At 56.3% G+C, this 18,379-nt stretch overlaps 1 protein-coding gene and 1 long non-coding RNA gene across 3 annotated transcripts; one reads left to right on the forward strand and one right to left on the reverse strand.

Annotated features, from left to right (window-relative positions):
- Positions 1 to 797: 797 nt before the first annotated feature.
- Six3 (SIX homeobox 3) lies at positions 798 to 12,396 on the reverse strand. Of its 2 annotated transcripts, none has more exons than XM_063229112.1 (3): positions 12,277 to 12,396; positions 3,974 to 4,751; positions 798 to 2,270 (listed from the first exon to the last, which is right to left on the reverse strand). In XM_063229112.1, the coding sequence occupies exons 1-3, from the start codon at positions 12,329 to 12,331 to the stop codon at positions 2,078 to 2,080; spliced, it is 1,026 nt and encodes a 341-aa protein (XP_063085182.1). In that variant the 5' UTR covers positions 12,332 to 12,396; the 3' UTR covers positions 798 to 2,077. The 2 variants fall into 2 exon arrangements, with proteins under 2 accessions (XP_063085182.1, XP_063085188.1); XM_063229118.1 differs by lacking the exon at positions 12,277 to 12,396 and adding an exon at positions 4,941 to 5,072.
- On the forward strand, positions 4,965 to 6,667 carry LOC134471142 (uncharacterized). Its single transcript, XR_010040461.1, has 2 exons — positions 4,965 to 5,126; positions 6,024 to 6,667. It is a non-coding gene; the product is annotated as an uncharacterized LOC134471142 (long non-coding RNA).
- Positions 12,397 to 18,379: the final 5,983 nt, after the last annotated feature.

Here is an 18,379-nt window from a genome sequence, read left to right on the forward strand (position 1 = left end):
AGGGTGCTGGCTGTCCAGGCCCCAAGTATCACCATCCCTGGGAACTGTGCCCTCAGCCCCACTCCATGCGCACTGAGTAGGAAGGCTTGGGACAACAGGGACACAGTGAGAGGCCGCAATGTTTTTCTGGCTTTCATTTTAAGGGGTAAACCAATTCTAAAGTGGCTCAGGGGCTAGAGGAACTATGGCTGACCCCCCAAAACAGGACAAATGTTTAGGGAGACAGAGACCCCTAAGATAAGTCACAGGGTCATACAGAAGCTCGTACATGGACAGCGCTGAGGGGACCCATTCTGCTTCTAGGACCTAAACCCCACAAACAACTTCCCCTCTCGCTCCCCGCCTGACCCCAAAAAGGAAGAAGACAGAACCTGTCGATTCTCCAGGGAATGGATGCTTGGGTTTGGCAACTTTTGTGTGTTCCCCTTTTAAAAAGCAATGCACCATCAAACCCCAGCACATCCCCCAAGACCCACAAGGGCTGAGTGGCGGGCTACAGTGCCTGGTAGACTCGAGCTGGGCCTGGCACCTTGTGCGGGACAAACTGGCTGTGGTAGCTCCCTCCCACTGGGCCGGCTCAGCTTCTGCTCAGGATAGGCCGGGGCTCTGGTCCCAGTAGGTCTCATCCCGTTTTTGTTTTGTTCCGTTTGGTTTCACCCCATTCCCTGAAAAAGCTCAGGCCCTGCTTTGAAATCCTGCCCCAGCTCCAGCAGATCACCCACGGGGAGGAAAGAGAAGGCCTGGCCGCTGCATCCCAGGGCTTCAGGCCGGGGGACAAAAACACCAGTCTCCGGGAGTGATAAGAAAATGGAGAATACTGTATTTGCTTTAGAAAGTTTTTACATATAGATAAACACGCAGTTAAGATAACAGTAAAAGCGCCCTACGGGGAGTGAGAGATACCTCCAAAGCAGCTAAGAAATACTCGAAATAGCTTTTGCATAAGAATACTACGGTCTCACTCTCCGCTTTCACTAGCGACAGGGTCCCTCTCCCTACCCCAGGCCGCCTTGCCAAGCTCTGACCGCCTAGCCGAAACCAGGACCACCGAGTGGGAGGGGAAACCCCCGAAAAAGAAAGACACGGGTGGACGGGAAGGGAGGAAGAAGGAGGAAAGAAGGAGAAAGAGAGAGAAAGGGAGAGGAGAAAAAGCAGTATCATATACAGGCAATTTCTACACATATATTACAAACTGGGAAAATGACCGACCATTAAGATATACATAATTCATATAAAATTTTGAAATAAAAATAAAAATCTGTTACAGTCATAACTATTCTTTTTCCACATTTATAACCAGTACCCACACAGGCAGTGACAGAGTGGAGAGGAAAAGGTGCTTACGAAGGAAATGATTGTCTGCTGAACAAAAAACAGAAGATTGCATCTTGTCTGACCAATACTTGGACTTAAAAACAGGGAGAAGAGAAAGAAAGAGATCGAGAGGAAAAACAGAGAGCAACCAAAGGTGAGAGATATTTGCTATTTCTCTCTCAAAGAGTTCTTTTTTTTCTTTCTTTCTTTCTTTTTTTTTTTTTTTTAAACAAATTCAGAACGGAGATGGCAGATTTTTTTTTTTCCTTTTTGTCTTGTTTGCTTTCGTCGTCTTGTGGTGGCGGGTTTTTTGTACAGTCGACTCTTTTAAATCATTTAAACTAGAGAGAATATTTTCCCAGATACAAATAAATCGTCATGCAGGTGGGGTGCCGGGTCCATGGGAACCAAAAGGAGAAGCCGTGCTTGTCCTAGAAAGTATACAATTGTCACCTCTCTTGTATTTTCTGCCCGCAATGTCAGCGCTTGTGACTGTTGGCGATGTGGTCCTTTGGGGTGGCCGTGGTAGTAGATGGTGTTTGGGGGCTGTTGATGGATTGCGGTTAAATTGATATTTTTCTCGGTTTTTTAAGTATTTTTGGCTGGAGTGACTGTGGGTGTGGAGTTGTGTGTGTGTATGGTTGTGTATCCTGATTTCGGTTTGTTCTGGGGCTGGAGGAGGAAGAGGAGGAAGAGAAGGAAGGGAAAGAGGAGGGGAAGGGGGGGTGGAGGACCAGAAGGGGAAGGAGGGCGGCCTTGGCTATCATACATCACATTCCGAGTCGCTGGAGGTTACCGAGAGGATCGAGGTGCCGGTGTCTGCGCGCTCCGTCAGGCTGGACACGCTGGTGGTCGGGCTGGCCGCCGTGGACGGCGACTCGGCCGAGCCGTGCGTGGGGCAGCCGGGCTCGGCGAGCGAGCGCATGCCGCTGGGTCCGATGGCCTGGTGCTGGAGCCTGCGGGGAGAGAGAGAGCCGTGCCCGCCCTGACACAGCGGCCGCCACCAGGCTCCCCGCGCCGCCCGCAGCCGGGCCTGTGGCCAGCGGCGCTCCCGGCCTCCCCGGCCAGTACCCCCGACCGTGCCCTCTGCGCTCCTCCCTCCTGGCACCTAGCCGTTCCCAAGCATCGCCAAAGAGCTTCCCCAGCCCGGTGGCTCTGGGCTCCCAGCTCCAGGGACAGGCTCAGGACTTCCCAACGCGCGAGAGGGAGCACCCGAGCCTGGCCGCCTGGGGAGGCCTGGAGGCAAAGGACGGGAGCTCTAGTCGGGACAAACAGAGCTCTTCTTTCTCCCCATGCCCTGGAGCTCTTGGGACTGAGCCCACTGGCTTCAGAGGGAGCAAGGGGGCCGTGCGGTTCCCTCATACCTCCTCCCCTACTAATGTATGTGTCCAGAGCCTCCCCCTTAGTACTAAGTAGCACTTGGGGGCTTGGCTCTCCGGATGGATCCCTGCTCAAAGCCCCGCATCCGGGAAGAGAAAACAGACAAGCTAGAAGCCAAAAGTAGGGCACCAGGAGGGAGAGAGAAAGGGATGGAGGAGAAAGCAGGAGAAAAGCACAGAGTCTTGTCTGGCTGCCTCTTTCCTGGGCCAGGAAAGACTGCCTGAACCTAGTGCCTCCAGATCTCCCTACAAGAACACGTTCACCCAGCACCGGGTGCTCCCCTTGTCAGGCGAAAAGTGGGCTCCACAGGCAGGAGCAAGAGGAAAAATCCTGAACACACCCCGGGAACTCACACTCAGCCCCCAGCCTCCAGTAGCTGTCAGCGGCTGGTAGGCCTTTTCCCCGCAGCAGTTAGGCCCTGCGCCTTTCCAGCTCAGCAAGGACACAGGCTCCACGCTGAGCCTTCACCCAGCTTCGTCCATTCCTTTCCTGGCCCGCTCCTATCCCCCTTCCCCCTGTTTCCCCCCAGTTCTTTTATTTCTTACCTGTGCCCAACCCAGCTCAGCTGACAGCCAAGCCCTCTACCACTTCATGACTTTCTGACCAACTTGTCCACATCAGAGCTGTTCCTACTGGTTTCTCAATGTAGTGGGCCCAAGAGAATGCTCCTCAGCTGGGAGAGGAGGCCCAACCCGGGCACCACACACACAGAATTGAACACATGCGCTCAGAACCAGGCCTTGGCACTCCCGGCAGGATTTTCCTCCTTGGGGCTCCTGTACTGAAGGAGAAACCACTCTGCAAGGTGGCCGCTGGCACTTTCCCTTTGTGGTAGGGACCCAGGCTCACTTTACTCTGCCTGACATTTGTGAACTCCTTTCTACTTTCTTTTTGCAATGCATAGGAATAAGAACAAGATGGCAAGGGGTGCTTTCCTTGCTTCCCTGTCTCTGGACTCCAGAGGAGCATCTAGCTGGGGGCAGGACAAGGAGAGCTGCTCTTGCAGCTCCCAGGGGTCAGGACCGTGGGCTGCAGGCACTCGGTATTGCACGCACACTCTCTCCTCTGGCCAAGGCCCCTCTGGGGCAAAACGGTCAATAAATCCACAGTCCACCCTCTTCTACCCGCCACGGACAGGGAAACTTTCTCCAACTGGCCCGCGATTCCAGCTTCTCTGACGCTCTGCAGCCGCCCTACCAACTCCTGCCAGCCCTATTTCAGCCCCTCTCCCAGTCCCCGGCCTGGGAGGCTGCAGCCAGGCCAGGACCCCGCCACTGACCTGTTCTTGGCCGCTGCGGCGCGGTCGCGCTGCCGCCGGTTCTTAAACCAGTTGCCTACTTGTGTGGGAGTGAGGCCGGTGGCCTGCGCCAGTTCGCGTTTCTTGCTGGGGTTGGGGTAGGGGTCCTGCAGGTACCACTCCCGCAGCAGGCTCCGAGTCCGCTCCTTGAAGCAATGCGTCTTCTGCTCGCCGTCCCAGATGGTGCGCGGCAGCGGGAACTTCTTGCGCACGCGGTACTTGTCCACCGGGCCGAGCGGGCGACCGCGCAGCTTCTCGGCCTCCTGGTAGTGCGCCTCGAGCCACATGGCCTGCAGTTTGCCGTGCGATTCCTTGGTGAACTTGTGGTTCTCCAGGATGTGGTAGAGGTCGCGGAAGTTGCCGGTGTGGAAAGCGACCACGGCGCGCGCCCGCAGGATGGACTCGTGCTTGTTGATGGCCTCGCACGCCCCGGGGGCCACGGGCAGCGACCAGAGGAAGCGGCCCAGCCGCTCAATGTCGCCCGTCTCCTCCAGCGTCTCGCAGACGCTGGCCACCTGCTCCGGCGAGAAGTTGAGGGTGGGCAGCTGGAACATGGACAACTCTTCCGGGGGGGCCCTGGAGCCACCGCCGCCGCCGCCGCCGCCTCCCGCGCGGTTCCCGCCGCCGCCTCCCGCGCCGCTCCCGCCGCCGCCGCCGCCGCTCGCCAGAAGTAGGGAGCAGTGGTGAGAATCGGCGAAGTTTGGCAACAAGAAGTGGGAGGAATAGAGGTCTAGGGGGGAGCGGAATACCATGGACTGACCTGAGAGGAGAGGAGAAAATTCAGGGAGAGGAAGAGAGAGGGGAGGAAGAGGAGGAGAGGGGCGACGAGGACCAGGAGGGAGAGGAGAGGGGGGAGGAGGACAGGGAGAGGAGGGGGGAGCAGGAGGAGGGGGAGGAGGAAGGACGTAAGGGACACCCACACCCCACACACATCCACACGCACACACACCCGCGCAGCCACATAGAGAGGGAGGAAGGAGAGCGGCCCGGCGCGCGCGCGCAGAGAGCGAGCCCGAGCCGGAGAGGGAGAGGGAGAGAGCGCAGCGAGAGCCAACCACCGCCGAGTCAAGATTCAGCGATTCCACAGCAATCGCCCTAATGACAACAGCCTCATCATATCTCCCCTAAATCCACAGTGAGTGCAGCATTGAAACATTTTGTTTCGCTTTTCTATTGGTCTGCGGCGTGTCGTTGTGGCGTTGCCACGGCAACCGCTGCCAATCACTGTCAGCCCTGCCAATCAATACAGAGAACGTAAGGAAGGTTTTACCACTTAGCCAGAAGGGGGGAGGGGAGAGAAGGGTAGGAGGAAGGAGGGGGAGAAAGAATTTTTTTTTAATCTTTGCAACTCTTAATCTAGGCACTTCCCCCCCTTCTCTCTCACTTCTTTCCTCTTTTTTTTCCTCTGGCGCTCGCTCTTTCTCTCTCCTTCTTCCTCAGAGAAGTTGACCCAGAAATTTGAAAAGTCAGGGTCACCCAGTAGTTGAATGAGATGACCAATTACAGGGGGGATTTTGTCGGAAGGCAAAAATACTCCCCACCGCCTCAGGACAAGGTGTGGCCTGCTTGCAAAGAGAAGACCAGGGCACACCGAGCTGGCAAGGTTCGCACATGGTGTATACCATGGTGTGTATACGTGGGGCAGCCTCTTTCTGCCTATGTGAGCATTAACAGTGGCAAAGAAGAAAAGAGATGAGATCATAGAGCCCCCCCCAAACATCAACCCTGGCTCAGCAGGCCTGAGACCCCAGATATTGGGGGGTGATGGTGGATGCATTTGACACCTGGGAATCTGGGCACAGAATCCAGAGGAGGCAGGCTGTTCTGGCCTCCTTGCCCTGTGCCTGCGCTCCCAGGGCTGCATTCACCCTAACTCCCTCTCCCTCGGTTGGAATTCTCTTTACTCTGCTCCCGACCAAGGAGCCTTGATTTTTTCCCCATCACTTTGTGTTTTAAAATAAGAGAAACAACAGTAAACTTCTTTTCATGTTGAAAAGCAACCTGACTCTGTGTCCTCCCCGCTTCCCTTCAGCTACCTCTGGGAATTGTGGAGGAGCTGCCTGCCTAGGAACTTGGGAGACAGACCAATGGACCTGGGGAGCCAGGAAGACACTGGTTCCTCTCACCCACAAGAAGGACCTCCAGGCCTGCCAGCCAGCCACAAAAGGGCACTGAAACTTTGGAGGCTACCTGAGAAAGCAGATAAGGACTGGAAATTGTTTGTTCATATTGTAAATAATAATAAACTGCTTAATTTTCCTGTAGGGAAAGTACCTAGCAAGTCTACAACATACCCTAAAATGTTCACAGAACACAGAGGACACTCCCTCCCTCCAGCCGCCGCAGCCCCCAGGCGAGGCCTGGGTGTTTATCCCTAGGTATGTTGCATTTAAGAAGATGTAGTAATCAGCATCTTGAGCCGGTCTCCCTTTGTGAGGCTTCTGTAACTATGGAAGTGTGATTTACGCAGATTTGTCGGGGTCAGAGACGTCTTTCCCCAGCACTGTGTATATTTAGACAGGACTCGGTTTGGTGTTAAAAAGTGTATATGTTGAATGGATTCACACACAGTAGCCAACAATGCCCACATTGTCGGCCCGTGTACAACGCGTATTGAAACGCAGCGCTCAGACTTCAACTAATCTGCCCTCAATAAAGCTGAAATAATTATCCTAAGCTGCCTTTGCAGAAGAAAAAAATCATTGAGGAATTCGAAACTTTTTTTCCAAAAAAAAAAAAAAAAAAGATCTTTTCTGCATTCCGATGCAGATCTGGAGGCGCGGCGCCGGTCCACACCATTTTAGAGATCTCAATGAGGGAGGAGAGAAAACCAGAGTGAGGGAGAATTTAAATAGGACTAACGTGGCCAGAGCTGGTCTATCCTGTCCCTAAGCCTGGAGCTCAGGCCCAGTTCAGGCCTTGACTCCTGCCACGCTGGAGGCTCCAGGGAGGCCAGGAAGCTCTAGGTAGGGCGAGGGGCCCAAACTGACTTAACTCTGCCTTCCGGGGAGGCAGTTGTGAGCACTGGATCCCTGGAGCCCTGCCTGGGCAGAGAAATATTCCCCCAAAGGAAAGACCCATCGAGTCCCACTTAGGGGAACTTCCCCGATATACTGTATCTTCCTCCAGGCCAAGGGTTCCTTTCCCGCTCAGCTGCGGAGCTCTGGGCGGTCCTTCACTGCAGGCCCAGAAAAAGCCCAAAGGTTGGAACACAAAAACAGACACTTCATCTTTTCTTCCCGAACCCTTTCTCTTGCAGGGGAAGGATTACAGACTGAAAGGTGGGAGGGGAAGGGGCAGGAGGAGGAAGCTGGGGAGGCAGGAATGAGACGAGGGAGGGGAGTGGGTATTGTACCGCGTGTGGGGGAGAATTCCTACGGGTGGGTTTCCGAATATTGTGTTCAACTTTTTGAAAGCAGCTCGTGACCCCGAAACTGCATCCCCCGGACCTGGGGACCTAGGCGCCGGGCGGGCGAATGAACCCCGCCAGTCCCTCCCCATCCCTAACCCCCCGCCTCCGGGTGGGGGCGACCTGGCCTCTCCCCGCCGTTCTGGTGCCAGCCCCGGAGGGAGGCTGGGCAGGTGCCGCGGGCTTTGCTGAAAGCACAGAAATCGAAAATCCTCGCTCGCAGGGATAATTGAGGAAATTCGCTCACAGACTCCGCTCCGCGAGAGCCCGGTCTCCCCGGCCTGTTCTAGGGCGCCTGTGCACCCTGCACCTCGCCTGTTCGGTGGCGGCCTCGGTCCAGGAGCGCAAGCCGGAGGAGGAGGGCGGCGAGCGCGCAGCTTTGTGCGCCAGGACTCAGCTTGGCGGGCGGGCGGGCGGGCAGCAGCCCCTAGCTGTCCTCGCCTAGCTGTCCGCGCCTTCCCGCAGAGCCCAGCTCGCGGCGCCCACTTCGCCCAGCTCGCGGCCGGCCGCCGCCAGCGTCTTTCGGCTCTAGCCCGAACCCCACGCCCGGAGCCTGCAGTCAGTAAGTTGAGAGCCCCCAGAGTGGAGGAGAGGGGAGGCTGGGCGGCTGGTCCTCAGCGCAGACCCCGGGCCTGGACGCGCAGGCTGCTCGGGTTCTCCATGGAGGGGTGCTACGTGTGTCTGAGCGGGAAGGCTGGCTGTGGGCATCAGGGCTTCTCCCAGATTGCTGGACACTGGCAATGGGGATAAGAACAGAAAGAACTCGGGGTCCTCGCTGGTTTGAGGACCAAGCCATTGGGCAGCTCCAGGACCAGCGAGTGAGCTTTGGGAACTCCCGAGCAGGAGATGAGGGGTGCGTGCACCCCGAGTTAGTCATAGCGGGTGAGGTGCGAACTGATAGTCAGCCTGCAGGGCCTCTACTCTGTGGCTGCTGAGACTCCGAGATCAGGGACTTGGTGAATCTGAGACTTGGGATTGGTACAGACCGAGGTCACTTGTGCACAAGAAAATTGTCCCCATCGTCCTCGATTCAGTCGAGGCCTCCAGAAATACAATATTCAGGTGGTGCCAGGAAACAAGTGAGTGTTTGAACTGGAGATGTCCTAGACATTATTTACAAATGTCAGTCTCAGCTCCAGCACTGAGAAAGTCTTAAAACAGGAGACGTGCCCAAGGGACTTGCTTGTTTCCCGTAATAGAGGTCTGCAGGCCTCGGGGAGAGGAGGATAAGCAGGGCTAGGGCGATTGCACCCAGTTGGCCTTGCCTAGCTCGGAACCGCACACGCAGAAGGCCGAGGAAGGTTCTTTGGTGGGGGCGGGGTCCGCCCCTTCCGGCCCCCAGGACGTCGGGAGGGGGGGGGCTGGCCTGCTGGCCCACAGTCTGGCCTCTTTGCAAGCCCTACGCTAAGGCTCTGGCGCGGACCGCCAGGGAGGGCGCAGGGGAGCGCAGCGCACAAGCGGGGAGGCCGAGAAGCCCTTCAAGGACCCCGATTACTTTCCTTTGAAAAACAACAACAACAACAACAACCGCTCCCCACCCGCGCCCCCGCCCCCGTTTTAGCCTCCGGGGACCCGCGCTCCAAGCAATTGTCGCCCCGAACCGTAAACACAGTTCAGTTGCCTCAACTTTCTCCGTGCATAAAAGTTCCCGGCGTGCGAGGAAATTTGAATATTTGATCAGCCCCTTTGAGTGACCCTCATTAGCCTGGCGCCCTGCTAAGGCCTCGGCATTGCAAGAAAGCTGCTGGGCCCGGCATTTGTACGCCTTGTTAGCGCCGCTTAATGAAGCCGCCCGGTCGGCTCAAAGGCGGCCTCGGAGGCCGGCAGCGCGCACCTCTCGGCACCCCGCTCTGCCTAATGAGCCCCACCGCCCGCTAAAGGCCTTTCCACCCCCCACATCCTTAAACAAGAGAAGTTTGGCTCGGTCTTGGGCCACAGGCGCCACCCACTGCCAGGCCCACGATGGTCGGCATAAACCAAGCCTAAGATGGCTTGGCCATCTAGCCCCAAGAAAAAGGAGCAGATGACTTGGCAGGTGTGAGCCCTACTTGTTGTGTGGGTGTGTGTATGGGGGGGTGCAGCTTCAGACTCAGGCTCGGGGTCAGTCTCCCACTCCCAAGAGGGACAACAGCAAATCAATTAGTCACTCTAGTTCCTTAAAAATGCATCTGCACTAATGTTGGAGTGACAGAGGGCAGATGCCCAGGGGAGGGCATCTTCCTTCCTCAAGTTCCTTTGGTGGCCAATACCCAGGAGACTGCACATTTCTTCCCACCCACCAGTTCTCTTCTGACAACCAGAACTCAGATCTAGACTTGAGAAGGTGGGCAGGCTCAGCTCCCCAAATCACCATTGCACCACATCTGCGGAGTCCAAATGGTGTGCAATCAAATGTCGGGACAGTTGGCCAGCTGGAAGGCAACCTACGCTAGGCATCCACCCCACCCCTCAGCTATGCCTTCACCGGTCCAGTCATGTTTCTGGTCTTGGGCAGGCTTCAAGAAAGTGCCATAGAAGGGGTACCGTCCTGGGATGCAACTGGGCCTAATGTAGGCCCGAACCTACATTCTGGAAGAAAGTGAAGCCAAGGCATCCACCTATTCCCTTTTCCCCTTTTCCTGGAGCAAGTAACATGCTTGACCAGTAAATATAGAAAACTATTAGAAATCATATTTCCATCTTCAGAAACCATCCCCTTTCTCCACTTGCCCTTTTCCCTGGACTCAAGGGGCACCCGATGTTCCTTGTCACCCCCACCTTGCACTCTCAGCTCCTGGGCCCTTGCAGGCTCCTTTTGGAGGGCTTGGAAGGCAGGCTGCTCCCAGACCCATACTCCGGATGCCCGCAATGCCTCTGACACACTGTGAGCCTGGTCAGGTTGGTAACTTCCAGATGCCATTCTGGGTGGCCGACTCGAGAAAGGAGAGGGACAGGCCGGCCTTCATCCTCTGCCAAAAGACCAGGCAGGTCTTGAGAGGCAGAGTGCTCTCAGTCCACCTAGCCTGCTCCCCTGCCTCTTCCTCTGTCTCTCCCTCCTTCCATTCCCCTGGCATGCCCACCCCATTTCCCACTCTAAGGCAAAACTGATGTGTAAGAATCATACTTGAGCTGAGTACAGGCAGTGCCCAGGCCACGATTCACCCAAAGGGCACAAGGAGGAGCAGAGAAGCCAAAGGGTGGGAGCCATTGGAGAAGAGGGAGATCTAAGCCAGAGGGTAGAGCTCAGTTCTGTGGCCCCAAGGCCAGGCCCACCGGCTGCTCGGGGGAGGAGGCGAAAGGAGGGGGCTGGAGTCCACGGGCAACGGTCGGTCGGGGCAGCAGGGACCTCAGGCGTCGGCGTGGGGGGCTAGATCCGAAGGCGAGGGGCGGGGGGGGGCGGGGGTCTGAGGAGCGCGTTGGGCGGAGGGGGGGCGCAGCTCTTTAAGAGCCACTCTGCTGGCAGGAGAGGCGAGCGGCCCGGTGCTGGTAGCGCACTGACCCCGAAGGGGATTTAGTGGGAAGGGAGCGGCCGGTCTCGGGGGGCACCCGGAGAGGCCCAAGCACAAGAATAAGGAGCGACTGCAGCTTGAAAGGCCTCGCGGAGCGGCGGCGCTGCTGCTCTTGACTTCTGAGTGGGGTTTAGAAAATCTGCCCCGGCTTAAACCGAGCTGTGGATGCTGGGCCCGGAGCGTCTAGCCGGCGGGCTCTGTCACCGGCCTCCAAGCCAAGGGGGGGGGGGCGGGGTGGGGGAGCACCTGGCAAAGACGCCCTCGGTCTCCAGCCTCGCGGTCCTCGCGCAGAAGACCCCGCACCCCGCTCGACACGGTCGCAATTTTCTTTTGCCAACTTTGTTTTGGGTTTTCTGTGTACACCTCGTGCAGCCTGGGAGCTGGCCGACCCCAGATGGATTCTCAACAGGTGGCTAGGTAAGTCTGTTTAAAGGATGCTGGGGATGTGGTCAGCCCCTCCCTGACCCCCTTCGCTTCCCCCTCCCTGTTTCCCCCCAGGCTGGACAGAGTTCACAAGGCTCCTCCCGCCCGCCTGCGCGCCTGCAAGAGCGCGCGGGGATGGGGGTGGGAGGTGGGGGGCAGCGCCCTCCCCCTGGGGTCTTCGGGCTCAGGGTTCCAGCCCAGCAAAGCTGGCAGGCAGCCCCTCGGAGCGCCTCCTGGTACCTCGGGTCGGAGCACACTCAGCTCCTAGGACTGGGCCCTGGCGCCCCAAGAGGGAGAAGGAGGCAGAGCCTGCTGCTGCACTTCCAGAGCGGAGCCGACAGGAAGGGGGAGCAGGGGACCCCTTAGCCGGCGGCCTTTGTGTAGGCGTTTTCCGTGGAAACCGAACTATTCATTCTCTTTTAAGAGAGACTCGGGATCCGGCCCAGGGGATCCGGCTTAGGGAAGCCCGCGCCAGCGGTACAAAGACGCGCACAGGAGCTTCCCCGCGATCAGGGTGTGGAGTGAGGTGAGGGTCGTGGCCCAAAGAGGGGGATGGGAAGCAAAGAAAGGCAATGGCGAGAAATCCTGGGCATCCGCGTGAAAAGTCGGAAAATGTCCCCAGAGCGCGCCACCAACAGCTGAGCGCTCTCGCGGGCGCACAGCTCTCTCCCCCTCCCGTCTCCTCTTTCTCTCACTTACACGCGCGCGCACACACACTGTCTCTCACACACAGACACACAGACACACACACACACACACACATACACACACACACACACACACACACACACTACACAGGTAGCCCAAGCACGCGGTTCTCGGCAGTGCGGGGTCGCACGCCCAGCGCCGAAGCCGAGCGCAGAGTTGAGCCTCTTTCCTCCCAATCCTCATCCCGCCCCGCCAAGAGCGCCCGCAGGGGGGGACCTGGGAGGGCCCCCAGGTCCAGGGCTCAGGGAGGATCTTACCTGCGGAAAGGTAAGGGAAGCCTGGAGCAAGGAGCAGCGGCGGATAAATATTCATTAGGAAATGTAAGTCTCTCCTTTTAAACCGCGCGGCGCGCGCTCGGGCTCCTGTGTCTCCTTCCCTCCCTCCCTCCCTCTGTCTCCTAGGAAGGCTCTCTCCTCCTCTGCCCCCCCTCCTGCGAAATACCAGGTGGATCCCAGTCTAGCTAACCTGTTGGGAAGCCTGAGCTGTGGGCAGCGCCTCCACCGCTAGCTGTTTGCTTTCTCTCTTGGGGCGCGGGAGTTCTCCCCTCCCTCCTTTTACCCAGCCCCCACCTCCTCCTAAATTACTACATCATTAGCTTTATTTTCTCGGGGGTTGGGGGGGCGAGCCGCCGGATGCACCTCTCCATAGCAGGGTGAAGAGTCGGCGCTCCCCAGGCAGCTCCAGCTCCACCTCCAGCACATCCTCATCCATCTCCACATCCCTACTCAATCTTGTTTCTTTTTCTTCCCTCTTTCCATCTCCACCTCCATCCTGTCCCAACCCAGTTCCCTCACCATCCCTCCCTCCCCACTGCGCCACTGCCAATCCGGATTCCAGACTGGGTCAGCAGTGAGATATCTGGTGGGTAGGTCCAAGGATTCGAGGTTGGGATTTCACCCAGCAGGGAGTGTGGGGTGGGTAGCCTGGTATCCAGTTCCCAGGTAGATTTTCCACTCTCACCCTGAATGGGAACTGGAGCAGCTCGGGCCTTAGGGTCAGAATACTGGGGGTCAGTTTTTGGGGGGAGGTCAGTTTAAAGACCTGTCCTCCAAACCTCATGGTCCCTAGGCCTTGGCCCTCTGATCTGTGCTGCCTGAGGGAGGAGATGGCTTCACTTGGCGTGAACAGGAGACACACACAGACCCACCCTCAGACTAGCATTTGTCCTCTAGGAACAGCTACCTGAAGTTAACCTCAAGTCAGCATCTCTCTCAACCAGGAGAAAACACTTGAGAAGGATTTGGAATTCACAAGAAACCGGTTCCAGTCACCAGAGAACATTCGCGCGTGCACCCAGTACCCTGTGCCTGGAGGCCAGCGCCCTGGCAGACCTCTGAGAAAAGAAGGTACACCTGCTACCACGTGATTCCCGGCGAAGAATGCATCCTATGGTAGCCTTAGGGGTACTGTGGTCACTCTTTTTGATCACCTCCCTCCCAGATCAAGCCCCCCAAGACCCCTCCAGTTGCCTTGAAAAATGTGGCCCCAGGGTGCTTGGGGCAGCGGTGAAGCACACTCTGGTAGCCTCTGGGTGCTGCACTGGGTGAGGGCTGGAGGAAGGGCCAAGGAGGTGGGCAGAGGCTAGTTCCCAGGTACTAATAGAGCTGTCCCTGGGAGGTCAAGAAGGAGAGCTTTGTCCCTAAACCCTCCAATTACTCGCCCCAAGGTTCTACGACGTCCACAATTGGATTTCCACCCACCCTAGAGCACCGGAAGCATTCCTGTGAGGCTACTGTAAGGGGGCTGCAGTCCAGACAGACTTCTCCTCCTGCCTTAGACCCAGCCAGGCCAAAATTCATCCAGAGAGGTCCCAAAGGTTGGTCCCACCCTTCCAGAAAGGTTTTGTGGTGCAGGATCCTCTGAAAGTTTCTTTCCTTCTGAAAGGCTAAGAAATAGGGCACAGGAAGGTATAAAAGAGGCCTAGGAGCCCTGGGGTCAGGTAGTCTTATCAACTTTGCATCCCATCCAAAGCCTAGAGTTTGCACTTGCACACTTTACCTCCCCAAGCAATCTGAGCTCCTTCTCAGAATGAGTCGCCTGACTTGGTGTAGAATGTCCATGCGATTTACCAGAACACACATGGGCAAATTAAAGGAACACTAACAGCAGAATTTGAAGAATAAAGAAGTGTCCACAGGCATAATTATTCGAATGCATGAGTGCACTCTCAGTTGTCTAAGACGCAGACAAAAGGCTCAGTGCCCACATGGATTGACCCCACACATGCAGGCAGATGTACAGGAAGCTGCGCACAGGGAGAACGGGACCAACAAGGACGCAGACAGCGAGGCTTCCTGCTAGAGGGAGGGACTTTGGCCCCAAGGGAGAAACTTTGTTGACTGGGTGAGAGGTTTCAGGTCATGTCCTGGAGTCTACTGGCAAGAACCGAAAGAACCAAAGCCAACCTTTTCACCTTCTTCCCTGCTCTGTTGGAGACACCCAGGAGAGGGCCATACTGGAAAGATTCATTTTGACAGAGATGATCCATATTTATCCGTCATTTTAATCTAGGAGGTTACATTCTGGAGGAAGATGGCATAGAGAGCAGAGATGGTCCAGAGGTGTCTAACTCTCTCTAACCAGCATTCTAGAAACCCTTTGTTTTGTTCTCTTTACTTCTCTTACCCTAAATCAAGTCCTTAAATGAACTACTGGTTCAGTGGCCTCCTCTTGCCCAGGCTTCTATCCCAAGCCCCTGTGTATCAAATTACTCTCCACAAAAAACATTAAAGCAAATTCAGTTATTCCGTTTAAGAAACTCGTTTTCTTTGTGAGATCATGCGAAGTTCTCAGCCCCTGCTCCCCAGTCTCAGACAGAGTTAGAAGTCTCTGCCCAGCTGCAGAGCGGCCAGCAGAGACTCCCAGTGTGGCTCTCTCACCGGGCCTGAATAGTTGCACAAGCTCATTCCTGGTGTCTGCTCCATTTGCCTGTGTGCAGTCCGGGTGAACAGACCTGAACAGCCAGCAGCTGGTTTTGTGCGTGTGGGGAGCAATGTCCCCTTCCTCCATTTAATCTTCCTGCCCAACTTTCTCTTTTGAGCTCATTTTTCTGAGCCTCTTTCTCATCTGAATGTAGAGACTAAGTATGTAAAGATTTGTCTTGATTTTGTTTTAAAAGAAGGGCAAAGAGAAGTTTCTGGGCCAGCAAGTTGGAGGACCACCTTTCAAGGGGCAAAGAGGAGCCCCTTTTGTGAAGAAGCCGCCCCAAAACACTGCAGTCTAGTTGCTCTCGAAATGCAGGAGATATGAGGTGTGAGCAGGAAAATTTTTCTTTTGGGGGCAAATGCTATATCATTTTCTTTTTTAGTATATATTTAATTCCTGGGCATCCTAGCAATTTATTCTTGTAGATGTTTTGAACAATAACGAGTGAAATCCACTTTAGACTCACGAAATCTTGATTTTTCTTAGAAAAGAAGTTTCTTCTAAGGCCATTTTTTTTCTCCACCCAGGTTTATGTTTTCTCATTCCCAAATGAGGCTCCACCAGCTGATTCGTCCCCAAAAGAGACTTCGACACAGAGAGATGCCTAAAGACTCACCACTCTCAGGTCCAAAGTGTAATTTTCATTCTCTGTAACTGAGGTTCAGAGTGCAAAGAAACAAACTTGTTTACTTTCAGGTATTTTTTCATTCTTTGGGTAGTTTACCTAAAGCGTTTCTCTAATAAATGGTGGCATTTTACAGTTGCTAATATTTGTTATTACTTTGGAATCTTCCAAGATTCTTCCAACTCAGATTTTAAAAATTGCATGTACATAGTGGTACTGGTTGCAACGTTTATCACTGAGGCAGAAAAGCAGCTCATTTTCTCATAGCCTCAAATGTCCTGTGTGCATTGACTGCTGCAAACTTATTTTTCTTTTTCCCAAATGCTTTTGTCACCTCTGCCAGGGAAACAGGACTCAAAACAAAACTGCATAGATTTGTGACTTCTGGAATAGAGTTCACTTTATTGTTAGATTTCTGATGTGACAAATTCTCACTGGTTGTGTCCTTTGCTCTTTCCTCCAAAGTTAACTGTGTAGGAATTGCCCCAATTTCTGCCTAGAAGGAAGCTCATTTTTGATGCCCAGGGCAGAGGGCTGGACACCAGTGAGGGTCAGCGACTAGGGTGGGAAAATACAGAGAGTGTGCGGGTGGTGTAGATGACATCATCTCCAGTAATAAGTTAAAATAACCAGCTGCCCTTTAATCCTTCCGTAACAGTGTCAACGCGCTGACGAGGCCGATCACCTCCAAGAGTCTGCGATTCCAAGGCTTGGGACTCCGCGCAGCAGCCCAACACTGGGCCCGCGCGCGCAGAGGAGGTACTCCGACGGCAAAAATCCCATACATTTTTAACTACAGTGATTACTAAATTAATAGCAGGCACTAAGACAGATGTCAAAACGTCTTGAAAATGTTTATCTGTGAATAATTGAGAAGGTGGTGGGACGCATTATCTGATTGTGTAATGAAATATGTATGAGGAACAGCTGTTTGCAACAGCCCCCTCCCGCCGCCGCCGCAGCCAGGGTCCTTCCCTCGCTGGCAGGAGTCGAGCGAAGCTGGTCGCCCACCGCAGTCCACTTGGGCGCCCGCTCGCCCCCTCCCCGGCTGCTGGCCCAGCTGGGCTCCAGAGCGCCCAGAGTCGCCTGATCGCCTGCAGGAGGGCCTCCCCTCGGAGTGGTGGCCTCCACGCCAGTCTCGCTCGGTTGGCTCCGTGGCGGGCAGAGGCTTGGCCGGCTGCCGCGCTGTCCCTCGGGCCATCCGGGCGGACCGCGGGCCGGGCCTGCGGAGGACCAGGAGCAGCCCGCGCCCCGAGCCCTCTGTGCGCCCAGCATGCGCCCCGCGAACGGCGAGGCCCGCTCGGACACCTCCCCGAGCCCCGCGGTGCCGCTGGACGCTGGACGGACGGGTCACCTCGGGGTGACACCGGGGCTCCCGAGAAGGCTTTGTCCGGCACACCCCCCACCCGTCCTCTTCCGTCCAGCCCCAGCCTCAGCCTGGCGTCCGGTCCTGTTTGTTTGTTTTTCCAGCCCCGCGTCCTCCACTCTGGCACGCGAACAGCCAGCGAGGTAGTGTCCCTCCCGAGGCCATGGCCCAGGGCCGGCGGGGGCCAGCGCGGCCAGCAGGCAGCAGGCAGCAGCGCCCAGAGAGAGGCGGCTCTGGGGTCTTCCTGGAGCGAGAGGGGAAAGGGACAGACCGGAGGGGTGGCCCCTTGGTACGCAGTGCTCCCTCCGCTGGCCCAGTGAAAAGGTCCGAGTCCGGAGTCCTGGGCTGGGCAGGGCACTGAGGCCTGCGCCCGGCTTCCTGACCACCCTGACCGCAGCCTTGGGGTGGGGGTGGACACAGTGGTGCAGGACAGGCTACCAGGGCTCCTGGAGGGACCCCATCAGCTATGGGCCTTGAATGAGGTGTCAGCCACACGGATCAGCCCAGGGCCCGCTGTGGACATGTGTCCCCCTCGCAGCCGCCTCCGGGGCACCTCGGGTAGCTGCAGAACCGGGTCCTGGTGGGACGCTTCCTGCAGTCTCCAGAGCAACTCCTGGCCTATCTGCGCGGCCTCGCGAGCCCTGGCCCTCCCCGGCCCCAGGTTGGGTCTCAGATGCCTGGAGCCCCAGAAGCCTCGCCTCTAAGGCTTGGCCGCTCTGGCCCTCGCCCCTCCGCAGCCTCGGAGCTCAGGGCCTGGGTCCAGCTCCGTGGCGGCGCGGCGCCCCAGCACCGGTGCTCTCCGCTGTCTCTCCCGGCCGACTTGCAGCCGAGATGCGCTGAGACGTTATTTCTGGAGCGTCGCTCCTTTTGCCTAATCCTTTATGCTTTTATTCTAATGCGCCACATTGCCGTTAATCTGTAATGATACCGCTTCGGAGGAACCTGTTGCACACGAGGCACGGTAATTTGTAACCTTGGAAACAGTTTTAAATAAAGATTATAACAGTGATGTCAACTGTGTTTATTCTCTGCCCAGGGGCTGGGTAGAGGGGTAGATTGGTAGAGGTCTGCCCCTCGTTGGAGAGGATGGAGTTTCCAAGAAGATAGAGAGAGGCGCGAGGGGCAGAGCAGAGCGACCGAGGGTCCAGGAGGCAGAGGAGCAGCCCCAGATCGCTTCAGCTGCTCCAACCCCACGCCTGCATTTTTTTTTTTTTTCTTTTGAAACACCGTGAGGCCTGGGGAGAGGAGAGTGGTTTGCAAATTTGCAGGAATTTCGGTAGATCTGAGCCTTCGTGTATCCCGAATCAGCATTCTCCCTGGTCCTGTGTGCCTGGGATGCTGAGGCCAGGAAGATCAGAGAAAGGGCGGCGTGGAGCGCTGCTCTTCCACTACAAGAAGGCAGAGCAGCCTCTGTAGCGATCACTCTGCGCTCAGAGCTTCCTTG

This window comes from Cavia porcellus, unplaced genomic scaffold (assembly GCF_034190915.1).
Source record: "Cavia porcellus strain 051 isolate PalLab524CR breed Dunkin Hartley unplaced genomic scaffold, mCavPor4.1 scaffold_1, whole genome shotgun sequence".
NCBI lineage: Eukaryota > Metazoa > Chordata > Mammalia > Rodentia > Caviidae > Cavia > Cavia porcellus.